The sequence below is a fragment of the Capra hircus genome, chromosome 22 (genome assembly GCF_001704415.2).
Source record: "Capra hircus breed San Clemente chromosome 22, ASM170441v1, whole genome shotgun sequence".
NCBI classification, from domain to species: domain Eukaryota; kingdom Metazoa; phylum Chordata; class Mammalia; order Artiodactyla; family Bovidae; genus Capra; species Capra hircus.
This window is the reverse complement of record NC_030829.1, coordinates 11,899,040-11,917,101: the sequence shown is the minus strand read 5'-3', so window position 1 is coordinate 11,917,101 and position 18,062 is coordinate 11,899,040. Positions and strand designations below refer to the sequence as shown.

The 18,062-nt window shown below is 56.9% G+C and overlaps 1 protein-coding gene across 3 annotated transcripts in view; it reads left to right on the top strand.

Annotated features, from left to right (window-relative positions):
* Positions 1–18,062, top strand: part of SCN5A (sodium voltage-gated channel alpha subunit 5) — a 103,432-nt gene that overhangs the window by 23,575 nt on the left and 61,795 nt on the right. Inside the window, exons 4-8 of one of the 3 annotated variants that reach the window (XM_018038398.1) lie at positions 4,560–4,649; positions 5,984–6,112; positions 12,874–12,965; positions 16,161–16,400; positions 17,805–17,868. In XM_018038398.1, the coding sequence (XP_017893887.1) occupies positions 4,560–4,649; positions 5,984–6,112; positions 12,874–12,965; positions 16,161–16,400; positions 17,805–17,868 (615 nt within the window). Of the gene's footprint in view, positions 1–4,166; positions 4,650–5,983; positions 6,113–12,650; positions 12,743–12,873; positions 12,966–16,160; positions 16,401–17,804; positions 17,869–18,062 lie in introns of those variants that run through there. The other 2 variants (XM_018038396.1, XM_018038397.1) reach the window with 2 other exon arrangements.

Genomic DNA, 18,062 nt, shown 5'->3' with positions numbered 1-18,062 from the left:
AGGAACACAGGTCCTCCTCTCCAGGAAGAAATTCCTCTCACTTGTGGCAATCCAGGCATTCCCAGGGACCGGCTGGCAAGCGCATGATAACTCTGTTCAGCTCTGCTCTGGGCTCCACGCTCGCAGTGCGTCCCTGGGAAGGTGCCTAAAAAGTAAATATGGGCATGGAGAACTTTTTTTCCCGATGTATTTTTGTTATAATCCTGCAGAATGTGTTCCTGCCAGGATTAAATAAAAGAAACCAACAGAACTCCAAACTCCACTGCAGTCACATTCAGAGACGCTGCACATCCACGGCGGGCAGCATTTTGCCTTCCTGGGTGCACAGGATCTGTTCACAAAATCCTCCCACGTTCTTCCAGATTCAAATGGGCAATCAAACCGTGTGTGTGTGTGTGTGTGTGTGTGTGTGTGGTGTGTTCATTTAATAGAACAAATATATGAAAATACGCCGACTGTTAATTCCCTTCTCATTGGGAGTTTTTTGACTCCTTACCATCTGAAGACAGGCAGCCCCAGTTTCAGGCATTCCCCACAATCCAGGCTGGCAGTCCTTGCTGGCATTTTAATTATGAGGCTGGGAGTGGGTGTTTAGGGACAATGACATGACAGGATTGAAGATGTTCGGCTCGGCTCAGCCCCGGAGAGCTGGCCTCTGCCACTGCCCACGCAGAAAACCCGCTCAGTTGTCGGCCTGCAACCACCAGGCAGTGCAAACAGGTGTGCTCTGGCCGGGAGCGCGCCTGACTTCTCTCTCTGGTTATTGGCTCTGTGGTGGTTCCATGGGAACTCAGGGATGCTTGGGCAGAGTCACGTGGACTAGAGGCTCAGTCTATGTAGGAAAAGGTCACACACTCACACACCTACCCAAAAACGGCTGAGAGTAATGGAAGGGCCGTCCTCAAGAACTGGAGAGCCAGGCAGGGTTTTGAACAGTCAAGTGGCAGAGACTGGAGTCTCGGCAACTCACGCTAAGGCATTTCTTTGTCTGGAGAAGCCAAGATTCCTTCAGATGGCACCTTTCCTTTCGCCCTGTGCAGCGCAGGCCATGGCTGGCAGGGTTCAGAAGGGCTGTCCGGACCTCTGTCTGTGTCCAGCCGAGTCCTCTGGTCCAAGGCAGCCTGGCCACACTGCTGCTGTCTGCCAAGCAGCCTTTTCTCCACACTGATGAGAGCTGTGAGTGCTATAACCACAGCGGGGAGAGGCTCGGCTCCTCAGACAGGTATGTCTCTAGTCCTGAGCTTCCCCAGGACCAGCTGGGCTGACTGTTTGCTGGAGGAACCCTAACCAGCCTCCAGAACCTATGTGAATGCCTCCTCCAGGAAGCCTTCCTGCCCAGCCTCGCCGGAGACAGGTCTGATTTCTCATAATCTCCTATCTTGGAGCAGTTCAATGGCTTGGAGGTCTCCCTGTCTCCCACACAGAGCCATGCCCATGTGCTCACGTGAGGTGGGTTCTTAAAAATGACAAATAATTCAGTTCGTCTTCCTGGGTGGCTGTCTGCGCACACTTTACAGAGCGCTTCACCCCGTGTTTTTCAGCGTGCCTTGTGGGTGTCAGAGTCCCGAGTGTGGGACGGCACTCCCGTGATTCCCACAGGCTCTTCAGTCTGGAAGTGAGGGAAGGGACCAGGGGACGTTGCTGTCGTTGTGTAGAGGTGGTGAGGCCGCAGCAGAGTTCAGAGTGGAGCCTGCGTCAGGACGGTCAGGTCTCAGGTCTGGGCTCTGCCATTGACCAGGGTCGGACCCACAGTCATTTTCTGTGGCTGCTATAACAAATTACCAGACTTAGCAGCTTGAAACAATGCAGACTTGTCATCTTATGGTTCTGGAGGTCAGAAGTCCAAAAAAGATCTCACTGGGCTAAAAACAAGGTATCCGCAGGGCCGCAGTTCTTTCTGGAGGTTCTCAGAGAGAATCCGTTTTCTAGGTTTTTCTGTTTTCCAGGGGCTGCGGAAAATCCTCGGCTCTGGCCCCCTTCCATTTCCAAAGTCAGCAACAGCTGGTGGAGTCTTTCTCACAAACATCATGCTGACGCCTGCCTCTTTCTTTTTTATAAGGACCCGGTGATGACATTGGGCCCACCCAGATAATCCAGGATAATCACCCGATCCTTAATTTAATCACATCTGCAAAGTCCCCTTTGCCATCTACATGAGCGTTTATAGTTTCCAGGGATTAGGACGTGATTGTCTTTGCTGGGGGGCATTATTCTACCTACTAGAGTATCCTTCAAGGTAACCTCTTTGTGGCTCAGTCTCCTCATCTCTAGAGTGGAGAAGTCTCTACCTCCTGCATTCTCGCGAGAAGAGAAATAGTCAATGGATGCAGAGAGCAGAGCCTGGCACCTAGGAAGGGCTCAATAAATACTTGCTGTTAACATCATTACCTTCATATTTCAGGAGTCATCTGATCCTCAGTAGACAGTTAAGCCTGCCTTTGGGGATGAATAAAGGCTGGTTAAGGGGCTTGTTAACTCCCTGCCCAGTGAGGAAAGCCTTGGCAGGGAGCCGGGGTGTGAGGAATGTTTGTGTGTGTGTGTGTGTGTGTGTGTGTAGGGGAGAAGGGCTATTGAGATGGTTATCTAATCTGCCCTTGAATGCTGGAGAAGGAGCTAGGCCCAGTGGTGGAGACCAAGCTGAGGGAAGGACCCCAGTGTCTGGGGAGGCACCCCCTAGCTGGGGAGAAATCAAGGCTCCCTGCAGCCCTGGCCTCTGAGCTGAGCTACCAGCTTTCCAGTAGTCGTATGACTTTCCAGTGGTCATGTATGGATGTGAGAGTTTGACTATAAAGAAAGCTGAGCACCGAAGAATTGATGCTTTTGAACTGTGGTGTTGGAGAAGACTCTTGAGAGTCCCTTGGACTGCAAAGAGATCCAACCAGTCCATCCTAAAGGAAATCAGTCCAGAATATTCATTGGAAGGACTGATGCTGAAGCTGAAACTCCAATACTTTGGCCACCTGATGTGAAGAACTGACTCATTGGAAAAGACCCTGATGCTGGGAAAGATTGAGGGCAGGAGGAGAAGGGGAAGACAGAGGATGAGATGGTTGGATGGCATCACTGACTCAATGGACATGAGTTTGAGCAAGCTCCAGGAGTTGGTGATGGACAGGGAAGCCTGAAGTTCTACAATCGATGGGGTTGCAAAGAATCGGATACAACTGAGCGACTGAACTGAACTGAACCCTGTTTTAACTAGGGGTGAGGGTCCCCAAACTCGACCCCTGTCATCTCAGATGAGAAATTGGAGAATTCACTATAAAGCTGCGGGCTGGATCTGACATGCTATTGCCTGATTCCCTGGATTCTCTCGAAGAAGCACTGGAGGTGTGGAAGACATCCCACCTGTCTCCCCAGCTGGGCCAGCCCCCTCCAGAAATCAAAACCCTAGCTCAGCCCCCTCTCCAGTCTGACTGCACTGGACTCCGCATTGGGCCTGAGGTTGGGCAGGCCATGGGAAAGAATGGAACTGTGATGGGGAGGGAAAAGGCAGGCCCCTGGAGTTCAATTACTGCAGCACCTGAGCTGTCCATGTTAATCGCCCCGCGGGCCGATGCCAAAGCAAGATGGTGACTGTGGGAGCCGCCACAGCGGGTGGGAGGCCGTTTCCCCAGTCAGACTCCTGAGGGCAGCAGAGTGTCCTTGTTCTGGGCCGGGACCCTCGGGTGTCCCCGCCCACAGGAGGCCCAGGGTCTGGCCTTTGTTCCTCCGCAGTTCTGGTAGAGGCAAGAGAGTCCATGGTGGTCAGTCAGAGCTTCATCCACTCTGAAGCAGCGTCTGGGACTTGGAGCCAAGGAGTCAGGGATCAGTTCAGTGATGAGGCCAAGGGCCCCAAGGATGCCCAAGACACAGTCGTGGCATTTAAAGAGCTCCCCTTCTGGTGGGAACAGAGGGACACTGTCATTCGGAGAGGCAGACGTGCAAACAGAGGGGTGCCTGGTGCCCTGGGGATGCAGTAGGCAAGGAGTCAGGGCAGACCGCCCTGAGGAGGAGCTCCTTGAAGGAGAGAAGCAGGGTATCAGGTAGAGCAGAGGCCAAGAGAGAAGAGCCTGTGCAAAAGAAGCAACGGCCAGAGAGGCGGTCTCCTGCCTCCCCCAGGACAGTGTGTCCTGACAAGGCACATAGGTTTTGGCAGAAGTCCTGATTCAAAGGTCAGCCTGGGCCACTCCCGTAGCAGTGGAGGAGGGCACTCAGAGCCCAGCCATCGTGGCTTCCCTCCCCCCAGAGCAGTTGGCCTCCGAGCAGCCGTGTATAAAGGTAAAAACCTCTGAGGTCTGGGAGGTTCCTTCCTTCCATCCATCCCTCCGGGATGGGCCCTACAAGGGACTCTGCTAATAGCTCCAATTCAAGGGTCTGGTCCCTGTCAGAGGCTGTGGAGCAGGGCAGGTGTCCGGCCTCAGAGGGGAGGGATTGGCAAGGACTGGGCAGAGCCCCGGTGTGTTTCCTGGGAGCCCTCGTCTCGTCGACCTGGCAGCCTTGGCCTGGTGGTGTGGGGCCCGCTGGTGGTGGCGGCCCGGCTGGCCCCCTGCAGGCGATTTTCCTTGACACTGCGCCACGCTCTTCAGCATGCTCATCATGTGTACCATCCTGACCAACTGCGTGTTCATGGCCCAGCACGACCCTCCACCCTGGACCAAATATGTCGAGTGAGTATCCCCAGGGCCTCTCCAGCAGGCCCTGCCCCCTCTGCCTTTCCCATTCGAGACTCCTGGCCTCAAGGTCACCTGAGCAGAGGCCCACAGCTCACCCACCTGGGGCGCCCTAGGCCCAGCCCTTCCTTCCGTCTCTTGCTGCTTCCAGCACTGCCAAATCTGTGCTTTGATTTGTGTCCTCAGGAGAGGAAGCTCTCTGGGTTGGCAAAAGAAGGGCTTTCTCCCTGACCCGCCTGATGGTTTTGGAGAATGCACAGGGACAGTACTAACTAATAATTGAGTGAGCGCTTAGTGCACGCCAGGCGCTGTCCTAGAACTGTGAGCACCATGTCCCGTAACCCTCCTGGCAACCCAATAGGGCAGGTACAGCCGCTGGGCCCGTTTGACAGATGAGAGAGAACTGGAGAAGTAACCGCTTCAGACTGTGCAGCTAGGGGGAGTGGGCACCACGGAAAGGCCCTGGACTCTCCCTAGCTCAGCGCCACATGCTGCTGGCTCTTTTCCCTAAGTCCTACTTCCTATAACCAGTTTTAGAAAGCTGCCTGGTTCTTCCTTCCCAAATGAAAGTACCTGACCTATGGGCTCTAAGAGGACCCAACAGCCCTGGTGCGTTTGGCTCTTGTTTTCAGGGGACCACCAAAAGGCTAGGGAAGCCTCTCTTCCCTAAGCGGCTTGCCTTGTTCGCACAGGACCCGGCAGCATCACTGACGCTGCGCTCCGCATCCAGCTGCTAAGACCCGGGGACCAGCAGGGCTGTGGCCCTTTCCTCGTCTGGCCCTGTGGGCCGCAGTCCCAGCACCCGAGCATTTGGGATTGCTCAGCTGGCCCCGAGCACAGAGAGCAGCCCTCTTCCAGTCTCAGGTGTTAGAACATCAACCCGCTTTCAAAGCCCAAGGTAGACACCTGTACCCACCTACCTGTGGGTGGTTGACTACAGTCCAGGCTGTCCACTGAGAATCCACAAACAGAAGTGCGGGGCCATGACTGAGTGTCCTGCAGCCCTTCAGTGGCCACAGCGGGTACTTTACCCTCAACCCCCAGGGCTGAGGTGAGGAGACGGGTGAAGGGTCTTCTTACCTCAAGACAACTGAGAGAAGATAGAGAGTTCACACGGGAACGTGGGAGGCCTATGCACGATGCTGAGTAAACAGGATGACGCCTCAGCTGACCAGGTGTTTGGAACAAAGCTCCAGCTCCCGACCCCAGCTCTGCCATGAGGGCTTTGCAGAGAGGCTGGTCTGAGGGCCCTCGCCGAGGGGGACAGATGCACCGGGCGCGTGCCAGCCTGGCCTGCAGGCTTCACCCTCCTGTTGCTCTCTCCTCCCCAGGTACACCTTCACTGCCATCTACACCTTTGAGTCTCTGGTCAAGATCCTGGCTCGAGGCTTCTGCCTGCACGCGTTCACCTTCCTTCGGGACCCGTGGAACTGGCTGGACTTCAGTGTGATCGTCATGGCGTAAGTACCTTGTTGCTGAGCTGTTCAGGGAGAGGCCACACTGAGGGGCGTGGGCGCCACTCCTGGCCCCAGGCTGAGGCCACGTCAGCTCTGCAGGTGGCTATAGAGCAACCCACTTTCCTGCTCTGGAGGTGGGAGACGGCATGGAGGCCCTCAGCCCATCCTGGTGGGGAGAGATGGGTTCAGAGTAGCTCAGGCTTCCTTAGGGGTCAGGGCCACTGGCCCATCTGTGGCTCCGTGGCAGCCTTGTGCTCAGGGGGCTTCATTAAGATTCGGGTTTCGCATCCTCTGCGCTTTCCATCAAGGGAAACCAGTGTTACAACCTGAAATCTCTGGACCACTATGAAAAGTGACCTGGATTCCAAGGTGACTTAAACTGCAGGAGAGAGAGCAAAGGAGCCCAGAGAAGTGGCCAGACCTCCCCAGGAGCTCCTGCCAGGCACCCTGGCGTGGCTTCAATCTGCACTCACAGACCCCACGTCTGGCACATTGCGAGACCCCCTCCACCGACGTGACCCACCAGCCAGAGAGGTGGACGAGACTGGGGTTCCTTATCTCCATTTTACAGATGAGCAGACTGACGTAGGGACTCAGTGAGCAAACGCGACCCTAGGCCTGCTGCTCCACCGGCTGAAGCCCCACTTCCTTGCCTGGGAGGAGACCTCTTGCTGAGGGGCTGGATTGAGGCATGCCACTCTGGATAGCTCAGACAACGGATGCTGGGTTCTGGCGGAGTTGAGGGATCAGGGCAGGCCTCTCATGCAGGAGTCGTGGTCAGGGGCTTAGCCGTCAAACCCTTTCCGAAAGACTGATGTGTGGAGAGCCCAGTGTGCGCAGGGCTGGGCACTGCACCTTGGCAGCAGCAGAGCCGGTGAGGGTTATACTCCCTGCCCCCTCAGAGCCTTGCTTTCCCCACTGGTGAAGGGGTGGTGTTGAGCTGGGTGCTATCCGAAGTGCAGTTCCGCTGCCGCTTTCTAGGTTTCTCAGATTGACTAAGTTCACCTGTTCATGACGAAGTCTTTATTGGCCCTTGGGTGTGAGCAGCTCTGAGCTCAGCCATGCAGTGGAGGAGAGAGGGAAAGAGAGAGACTGGACCTTGATGATGGGGTGCTCTCTGTCTGCCGGTCAGAACAGGCAGCAGAGCCCCTGTTTCTAGGCACGCTACTGGTCAGCTGACTCCAGCCCACCCTTTTACAGGTGGGGAAACCAAGGCTCGGAGAAGGGCTACCAGTCTTCCCGAATCCAGTGTTGACTTAGGCCTGGACAGAGCTGAGCAAACAAGGGCCAGAGCCCTGGGCTGTGGGAGACAGACTTCAACCCTACAGGCCAAAAGAGTCGAGTGTGATGACAGCTGATGGGGGTTAAAAGCAGGGAGGGACGCACTCTGCTTTACCTTCGAGGAGGTGGCCCTGGCTGCTCTGTGGGTGGGACTCTGGGGAAGGGTAAGCGCAGAGGCTGTATTGGGAGCCAGGAGAGAGAGGATGGTGGCTGGGACCAGGGTCCCAGAGGAGAAGGTGCAAGATATGGTCAGATTCTGGGGGTGTTTGAAAGTAGGGCTGACAGGAGGCCTCGAGGCAGCTCTTGGCTCAGGCAGCTGGGTGGCTGGTGTGACCACGTGTCAGCCTGGAGAACGCAGGGCGGAGAAGACTCGAATATCCGGTCTGGACTATGTTAGGTCTGAAAGCATCCAGGGTGAGATACTGAGTCAGCAACTGATCTTCCAGCCTGGAGTTCAGGAAAGAGGTCCACTCGGAGGTATAAATTTAGAAGCCATTGGGATACGGATGGTATTTAAAGCCAGGAGACCGGATGAGATCATCTGGGAGAGTCGCCAGGGAAGGGAAGCCGCCTGGGGACTGTCCCTGGGATGCTCCAACATCCTGAAGTCAGGAAGAAGGAGGATGGAGCAAAGAGACTGGAGGGAACCCCCGGGGAAGGCTGAGGAAAATCAGGAGAGAGCAGTGTCCTGAAAGCCAGCAAGGGGACGTGACTCGAAAGGAACCACAAGGATGCTCGTGAGAACCGAGATGCACTGTTGAAGTCGACAACGTAAAAAGGGCGGATGACCTTGACCTTGACAAGACGGGGGACACACAGCTGATTAGAGAGGGCTCCAGGCGGGGTGGGAGGAGAATGGAGGAGGGCAAGTGTACCCATCTGGTCTGTGGGGTTTACTCTAAAAGAGGACCCAAGGTAAGACGGTGATCAGAAGGGAGGATGGGTGAAGGGAGGACCCTTAAGAAGGGAGCATCTGTGCAGGTTGATGGGAACGATCCAGGAGGGAGGGCAGGTTGGTGATGGAGGAGCGAAGCCCTTGAGCTGGCCCCGAGGGGTCGGGAATCCAGGGTCTGGAGGGAGTGTTGGTCATAAGAGCAGGGAAGACAGAATTCCCAGTGGCAGTGGGGGTGGCTGATAGAGCCGACGATGAGAGAAGGAACTTCCCTTCTGATTGCTTCTGTTTCCTCTGTGGTAAGAAGCAGGGCCATCAACTGAGGACACAGAGCTGGGAGGCGAGTCCCAGCTGTGAGAAGGGAGGTGGCGTTCTCTGTCTGCGCCAGGACTGATGAGAGTGGAGTAGGATCTCCAGGCCCAGGCTCTCAGGTGCCCTGCGGGAGGCGGGCGGCGATCCACAGACCCCCGAGGGCCCGAAGTCACAGGAGGAGGATACCGCCTCTGCCTGAGCCTCCCCTACCTTCCCATCCTGGAGCCTGAGCAGAGAACTGGATTATTGCACCAACACGCCCGGAACCCTGGGCCCCTTGTCTGATGTCAAGAGCTAGGCTTTGCCTTGTCTTCAGCCCGTGACTCTGGGCGGTGCTCTGAGTGCTCTCCATCTAGCTCTTAGGAAGTCCTCCAGTCCTGTCTCGCGAGAGAATCCCAGGCAGCTCCCCGCCCCCCACCCACAGAATCCCAAGGGAAGCTACTCCCTTCATTCAGAATCGCAGAGAAGGAAAGCCTTGCTCACCGAGGCCTCCTGCCCTCGCTCTATACTGACCCTGGGCTGAAAAAGCAGAGCGAACCTCCGAGGCAACCAGACTATTTCCACGTTTCTGAGTGTCTCAGAAGAAGTGGCCCGCTCACTTCCCCTGGGGCTGCCTGGGCCCACTGGGATGCCAGATCTGCTCTCTGGGCTAGATCGGCCCAGCACTTCGATTGACGGTGCTCCTGCTTTGTGAAAACAAAGAATTACTGCCGTGGTGAAGCAGTGAAAAGCGTTCTGCTGTAACCAAAGTGATTCAGTAATGTGGAGCTCCTAGAATAATCAGAGCGGCAGGAAAGTTCTGTTCAGCGACATTCCCGCGCCTCCCCTCCATTTTAACGATGGAGAAACTGAGGCTCAAAGAGAGCCTACCCCTTGCCTCAAATTGTAGGATGAATCAGCAGCAATGCAGGGACTCAAGCCAGGTCTCCTAACTTGTGTCCTTGAGAAGCACCCCTAATCTGATGTTTCTGACTTAGGCTTCCAGCTGATCCCCAGTCCCACCCACTTTAGAGATTGTGGAGGGTCAGAGGAGGGTGCCAGGAAGCCTGTCAGGCTCCACTTGCAACCCTCCAGCCAGAGCTCTTCCTGTGGCCCCCCTTTCAGCTGGGCATTACCAGCTGCCTCCCACCTTCTGGGGTTGTTATGGAAACCAAACCTGGAGGGGAAGGGAAGGAGGGCAGAGAGGAGAGGGTGGCAATCACCGCAGCAGCTAACGTGCCGGCTGTACCTCTGCTTCACAGCCCAGGAGGGGCCGTCTGCCTGGAATGGGAGGGCTGCCTGACCGGATTGGGGCTGAGCAGGAGCAAGGCCGGGCTCTGCCTTCCTTGTGGCTCCATAGCCTCCAAAAGCCTTCCTCTCGCACTGGGGCTGGTGTGTTGGGGTAGAACTCTCCCCCTCCACCATCTGATCTTTCTGTGTCAGGGCCCACGACCCCGCCCCAGCTGTCTGCCCCTGCCTTGAGGCTTGGCCCCCGCAGAAAGAGTGGAATGGCTTGATGGAGCATCTGGGCAGCACGGATCCCTGCTTCACCCCGTTCTGGGCCACTGTTGAAGCTGCCCCTTTGCTAGATGTCAGGTCTCTCCCACCTGGCCTTACTCCAGGGCCCCAAGAGAGGCTTCGGTGAGGGTCTAGGGCCCCGAGGTGGGAAGCAGTCAGGCACCAGGTTCTGGGTCGAGGGAAAGAGGCAGTAGCCCTCCATGTCACAGACGTGCTCACAGACACACCTTGCCCTCACCTTGCCCTGCACCCCACCTTCCAGGCTTGTTCCTCCTCGGTATTTTGACTGCTGGCCCCGCCCCATTCTCAGCCACCCCACTGGCCTTGAAGGCTATGGGAGCATACCCCTTGGGGTCTTGGCTTCCCTGTGCCCAGCAGGTGTTGACTGGAGGGCACTGTTGGTGCTAGGGACCCTTAGGGGATGGGGGAGACAGGGTCTACACTGGGACGGGCACAGACTGGCTAAATCCAAGCAGGAGACGGGCAGGGCTTCACTGGAGACCCGAGGGGACAGGCAGGCTCTGGGAGGGACAAGAGACTGAAGTAGTTGGCTCCCTCTGTGGCACAGCTCTCTGCCCATCCCCTATACCCAGGAGACACAGCCTTGAAGCCAGTGTCCTCAGCAAGAAAACTCAGTTCTGGGGCACACCCACTGGAGTAGCCACAGAAAATGGACCCAGAGCCACCTGCAGGCCGGAACTGTGGCTTCCATGTAACAGCGACATTGGTAACGGTCCAGGTTCATCCTGACAGCCCCATGGCCACACCTCATCAGGACAGAGTCCAAGCCTGAGAGGAGAATGTGCAACCCTCAGAGGCATGAGGGTCAGAGCCCTCACAGAAAGTGGACCAGCCAGCCAAAGTTGGGAGGGAGCTTCAACCAGATCAATAGATGAGGTGATGTTTACCTCCCATCGGGAGCCAGGGCTGTATCTGACTTTTGCACCCAAGAAAGATTTGCAAGCTGCCGTGAGTCCAGTGGAAGAAATGGAAACCACACCATAGAAAGGACCTGGTACAGGCAGAAGGCAAGCTCTGCTGAGAATGAGTCTGCTGACTTCCCATCCCTGAAGGGGTATGGAAAGGAGGGAGCAGGCTTGGTCCACAGAGCCCCATGAGGATGGAGGAGCCCCGTGAGTGGACGGAGAGGAAGCTGGTGTCAGCGCTGGACCAGGCTGGACCCGACCAACCTCAGGACACTGAGTCCCTTGGCGGAGCCTGCCAGGTCCCTCCCTGCAGACCCCCAGAGCTTGGAGGCACATTCAGAAGCTCTAAGCAGAGTGGAAGGGCCTGGAGGGCCACGCTGACTAGCAGAGTGAGTCCATCAGCCCTGTCAACCCACCCTCGACACTCACCCAGTGTCACTGGGCTGACATCACTCAGACACCGGGTCGGAGACACTTGGTTACACATGAGCCATCCAGAGTCCGCTGTTCTTTGTCAAACATCAGACACCTTCAGTTAAATGTCAGACACCCTGGATGTGAAACCTTTGATTAAATATCACCAGTCACTTGCCACTCTCCCAACAGCCCCGGGCACACACTATCCATCCATGCTCAGACATCCTGGTCATGGGACCCATCCACGCGTGTCCTTGTGTTCTGCTTGGGTGGGCGCAGCCCCCCAGAGACTGATGCCTTCCTTCTGGGCCTATGGAATCTGTTGTCCAAGGTGCACCCATGGCCACTCAGCCCAGCTAAGCACCACTCGGGCCCGACCAGGACATAGCCCCAGGAGGGCTGCTCACTTCCCAGGGTGACTCCTCCGATGGAGACCCATTGTAAGGGGACACCAAGACAGAGGTGGCCTCATGGGAGAGGGGTTGCCGCATCCCTAGGACTCCACAACCTGCTTTTTCCCTCTTCTTGTGTTGGTCATTGCCCGCAGTCAAAGAGCTCACTCTCTGGCCAACCTCCCATCTCGCCTTCCAAAGCATCCTCTTGGGAAGTCTTCTCCCTCTGAGTTCTCAGGTCACCACCACCTTCTGACTTCAGGGACTCCTGCACCAGCCCGTGCACAGAGATTTGTGGTTGGAAGGAGCAAGCAGGCTGCCTTCAGACACCCAGCCATGCCTCCACAGTGGTCTCGGGGGCTTCTGAGTCCCATAGGTCAGAGCTTCAAGGCGTGAGCCCATGCCACTGCAGAAGACGCAGGGCACACCCAGGACCAGACGCCGCCTGCTTCCTTCACTATGTTCCCCCTGGAAAATGGAGTTTCCCTCTTGGCCGTGTCCCCAGCCCCAGACCCCACCATGTGGCCGTGCGACAGTCTCCAGTGGCATGGAGAATGTGGCAGAGTAGCCGCCTCCTAGCGCCGGTTGTTCATGGGACCGTCACCAAGAGAGTTGCCTGGGAGCTTGTCCTGTGGACACTCTTGAGGCATCCTCGCTGAGGTCCCCGTGGCAGGAGGGATGAGAGCAGGAAAAAGACCTGGGGGAGGCTGCGGGTCGTGCCCAGCCCTTCCTGTGGGAGCGGGAGAAGAGAGAGAGGGCTGGCCGGGGAGGGTGGGCTGAGGTGCCGCTTTGTAATTCCCAATAACTGTGGTTTGATTCTGCAGGTATGTATCAGAAAATATAAAACTAGGCAATTTGTCGGCTCTTCGAACTTTCAGAGTCCTGAGAGCTCTAAAAACTATTTCAGTTATCCCAGGTAAGATGCTCAGCTTTGCTCCCAGATATCAGCTACAAGTGACTCTCTCTCTGTCTCCCCCACCCCACCCCCGACCGTGTGTCCTCCTGGCGTGCTGTCACTGTCCTGTGTGTGAATTTCCCCTGTTACAGATACACCACTGAATTTGTGGACCTGGGCAATGTCTCAGCTTTACGTACCTTCCGAGTCCTCCGGGCCCTGAAAACTATATCAGTCATTTCAGGTGAAAATCAGGTTAAACGCCAAGGCTGGAGGGATACGCTTGGGCCTTTCCAGCTACCTGGGGGCCAAGGCGGCCCTCGGGAAGGTCCCCCCGAATGTGCCTGTCCCCAGAGTACCTTTCCCAGAGCTCGGATGTGGGGGCTATTGGCAGTGGATATGGTTGTCCCCTCGGTGCCTCGAAGGGGCTCCAGGCCCACCCCAGCAAAGCCCACCACCACAGACCCCCGGGGGCCCAGAGTACACCATGGAAGGTCCTGGGTTGAACCCAAATTCTCCCCAGGACAGTGGTTGCTTTCCCAAGCTGAACTCAACTATCGGAAGGGGTCAAAGCTTTTGTGTGTGTTGCTTCCCCTCGAAGCATCGTCCTGCGATCAGGACACTAAAAGAACTGTTTGTAGGGAAACCACACCCAGAGCCCAGAAAGACAGCGCGGGCGCGGCCTTTCGTGGCTGAGCGCCCCGTCCCTGCCTGGAGCCCCCTTGATACATGCATAGCTGGCACTCCCGCCCCGTTCTGTGATACAGAGCGTACTCTGTGGACAGGTGTCACCAGGCCTTGGCGTCTAACAGCCCTCGCTGCATGTGCGGTAGACGTTTAGCAAACCGTGCATGGTAGCCTCGGGAAGAAATTCTCCTTGACAACATGTTGGCAATTGTCCCCGGGAAACCTGCTGAGGTCCAGGTGGCCTCTCTAGAAAGCCAGTCAACCCCATCCATCTAGGAATGTTCTCTAAGACTTCTAACGATGTCAGAGCCCAGAGGCACTTCCCAGCACGTCTACACTCAGAACCGGAGCAGGCGCTTCTTTTGAGCAGGCAGCTGGAAACAGGTTGTACACCACCGATCTGGGGAGATGGCAGAACCAGATGGTGGTATCCACTCCTGATTTGGAAAGCGGATGGGTCCTGGGCCCTTGGCCTGCTTTTGGCTATTGCTGCCTCCAGGGAGCCAGGGGCCCTGCTCTGAGCTCCCTAAAGTTCAGCCTCCCCTGATGGGGCTCATTTATCATATAAGGGGAGCCCCCATTCATGTTGACTTCACACTGAGCCTCAGAATGCTCCTTCTGACTCTGATCCCACCATGGGCTGAGTACACCCATGGGCTTGCCCCCACACTCCCCACAAGTGGCCCCAGCATGCTAGGAGCTCATAGTGAGTGGGACAGGCTGCTCCAACTCCCACGAAGCCTCCCCCACCCCACCGTCGTAACAGGTGTCATTGGCCTTGGTACACACACATCCTCAGATGCCTCGGGATCTGTCCTCTAGGGCCCTGAGGACTTCACAGCACACACCCAGCAAATGTAGGAAAGCACACTGACCAGAGCCATTAAGAAAAGCCATGCCCCAGTTTGTTTTATTAAAAAAGGGTGACAAGAAACTGTTTCTCCATCTGGGGTTAAAGGAGAGGGAGCCCGCCATTCCCAACCCAGCCCCACTGGATCTCTTCAAAGCTGCCAGACAGGAGCTCCTGAAAGTGAGCATCAGGAAAATGCTGTGGTCAGCGTTACGGAAGTCTCCCTGGAGGAGGTGTCCCCTGCGCTGAGGCTTAATAGCCGTGGCTCTCTCCAGTCTCCTTTGCTTTAAAATGGGAAGGAATCGGAATGGTTGGTTTCCTAAGGCTCTTCAGCCAGCCTGTTAGAGCTTCAGTGGAGGGAGACTTTCCCATTTGATCTGCCAGGACCCATCCCTTCCTAGGTCTTTTCAGAGAGAACCCCTCTCCCTGGTTGGAATCCTCCTGGCCAGAAGTGGACTCTGTCATCATCTGAGAAGTGGTTAAAGGGCTGGGCTGCCAACTGACTGTTCCCAAGAACACTGTCTCCTTAGACTAGGAGGTGTTCAGAACCTTGACCTGAGTGCTTTAGGGCAAAGATGCTGTGGAGGCAGAGTCCAGTTTGGAAATGTGAGCTGCTGCCTGCTGACACTCACTTTGCCCCCTTCCCCGTGCCTCTTTCAGTGGGCATGGTGAGGAGAACCAGATGCCCACCACAGGGTCCCAGAAGCTCTGCTAGAGATGAAGCATAGTCCCGGACTACAGAGGGCTCATGAGTCCCGTCACCACCACCACTCCAGGCCCAGACCCCTGCGAGGTCCACTCACTGCCCAGGCAGTTGCCAACATCTGCCAGGACGATTTCACAGAGGACGCTGAGTGCCTCCGAGCCCCGGGCAGGCAGCAGCGTTGCTGGCACTATGGGGATGACTTCCTCTCCCCTCTCCCGTGTTTGCCCATCGCTGCCTCCTTGTCTCTGAGTCATGGGCACTGCCACACGGGTGCTCCTAACACATTAACCGGCTGGACGATGGATGGATGGGGCTTAATCTGAGATCTGGCCGCTTTGATGGAGGGAGGAGGGCTGGGGAGGAGGGGTGGAGGGGGCAGGTCCCCGCTGCTGGCAGAGAAGCTCCCTCGCTCCCGATGCTCTGCTCGAACTTGTGAACTTGTCACAGGCCTGCAGCCAAGTGTCACACCAAAGGCGTCTACACGTGCTATTCTGTGTGGCGCTGGCTTCTGCAGGGAACTGGGCCGTGCAACTAACACATCACAGCCTCTCAGCTTTGGGAGCAGGATGGACGGGGACGAGTCCCCAGGGCGCAGGGCAGAGGAGGAAAGCACAAAACAGGTGCCCCTGAGCCATTCCCCAAAAGTGTGACTTGAGGCAGAACAGGCTCCTTGGGACATCCCCAACCACGGCCTTGCTGGATCCCACACCCCCACACACACCTGCCTGGCATACACATTCCCCCGCTGAGAATGGCGTGTCTCTTCCCATCTCAGGGTCAAGGCCAAGGCCCTCCGTTGCCCTGGCATGGGCCTGGCCCTCTGTCTCCTTCCCAGGGACTGCATTTAGAGGGACCAGTGAGAGAGGGACAGGCTTTGAGTGTTTTCTCCCTCAAGGAGACAGCATTTCCCATGCTTACATCAGGTATTTGCTATGGGAGAGCAAAGAGAACGAGGCCCCTCTGAAAATACACAGAGGCACTCCAGGCTGGACTCCCGCTGCAGGGGATCAGGACAGAATCTCGGCAGCAGAGGAAGAGGGGAGCTTTGGTCTGAAAGACCCGAGAGAGGCCTCCCTCCCCTGCCCGCACCTCATGATCGCCCGCCCGGCCCAGCACCCCTCAGGCCCGGCCCCTGCTCACTGGGGCAGGGGACGTGGCACCACTGGTGACCCCGTGCTCCGCCTCACCTCCCCCAGGCCTGAAGACCATCGTGGGGGCCCTGATCCAGTCTGTGAAGAAGCTGGCCGACGTGATGGTCCTCACGGTCTTCTGCCTCAGCGTCTTCGCCCTCATCGGCCTGCAGCTCTTCATGGGCAACCTGAGGCACAAGTGCGTCCGCAACTTCACGGTGCTCAACAGCACCAACAGCACCAACGGCTCCGTGGAGGCCGACGGCCTGATCTGGGGATCGCTGGACCTCTACCTCAACGACCCAGGTGCCAACTTGGCTCTGTGCCCCCCTGGCAGGGTTCTGACACCCCCACCAGAACTGGGCATCTCCCACCCAGGGCTGGGCATCTCCCATGCAAGCCTCCTTCCAGGGACATCCAAGCCCTACCCGCCCCCCTAGAGACCTGGCTGGGTGTCAGGGATCCCCGTCCCTGCCCTCTGGGGCTCTGGGAGAGAGGACAGGAGAGGAGCAGTCTTAGCACTGAGTTCTCAGGCAGAGTTCTCCTGAGTTCTCAGGCTGTACGGGGAGGTGACCCTTGAAGAGAAGGAGGATGGAGAGGTCGATAGGAGAACAGCAGTTGCGATGTTTGCAGGGTCAGGAATGGTGAAGAAAGCAGCCTGCCTGCAGGGCGAGGGGTTTCCCTTGGGAAGGGGTAGGGGAACAGGCTCAGAGTGGAGACCCCATCTGCTTGGCATGGGCTTTGTCACTGGAGGTCAGTGATCCTTGTCAGGATGTGAATTCCATCCGCGTGCAGCCCAGGACAAGCTCTGTGATGCCACAAAGCCATGCGGGCCCCTCGGGTTCTTCCACTGCTCTGTGAGTTACGCTTCCGCCGTCCAGGCTGATGGCCAGCACCCCCCCCCCGTCTAGAGCCGTCAGTCTGGACCAAAGGTTGATGGCAGAGGCTGGTACAAGGCCACATGCTCATCCACAAGGGCCCCAGGGGCCATTCTGAAGTCAAGGCCTCTGACCTACACCAGCAGTCCACTGTGGAAGAATGAAATAGATGGAAACTCTGTGAGTGCATCTACTTGTGATTCAGCTGTGGCCGTGTAGCAGCAGTTCCAAAACTTTCCTGCGTGCAAAGGTCACCTGGAAGGTTCCAGGAAACACAGACTGCTGGGCCCCACCTCCCGAGTTTCTGAGTCAGTATCTCTGGGAAGTTGCCTTTCTAATCAGCTCCCAGTTGGTGCTTGATGCTGCTGGTCGTGGAAACCTGCTGCCTAAGACTGAGGCAGCTAGTGGGGCAGGAGGGGGATTGATAGATGGCCCCAGAGTGGAGGTGACGGGATTGGTGTCCCATGTCTCACCTGGTCCAACCCGAGCCCTGTCTGAACAGACCCCTGCCTCCTAGTTCGTGGCCTCTCATGACCAAGGTTGGCCCCTGAGTGATTGGAGCAGGTGTAGAAGTTCCCTGTGGGGACTTCCTGAGTCCACTGGGGACACTGACAGCTGACTGTCTGAGGAAGAGCAAGCGGAAGGCCAGAGAAGCAGCCAGCATTGCCTCAAACCTAGCCAGACAGAAGGCAGAGGTCAGGGCCAGAGCAGAGAAGCAGACGGAAGACACCCAGCGGTGCCTCTATACCCCTCCCCACGCCCAAGATGTAAGTTGGAAACCCCAGGAGTCTGGACCCCACATGCCCCTCATTATCAGATGCTTCTCTTCCAGAAAATTACCTACTCAAGAATGGCACCTCTGATGTGTTACTGTGTGGGAACAGCTCCGACGCTGGGTACGTACCACCCACTCCCAGGGCCACCTCACTCAGCCAGGGCACTCTCCTTCCAGTGCTTTCTGTTTATGCCCTTGACGCCAGGGACAGCAAGACCGTTCCCTGGCTCTCTTCCCTGCCAGGTCTCTGGAATATTCCCCCTACCCCCACAGGGAGACAGCCGGGAGAGGAAAAGAAAGAGAAGGGGGCTCACC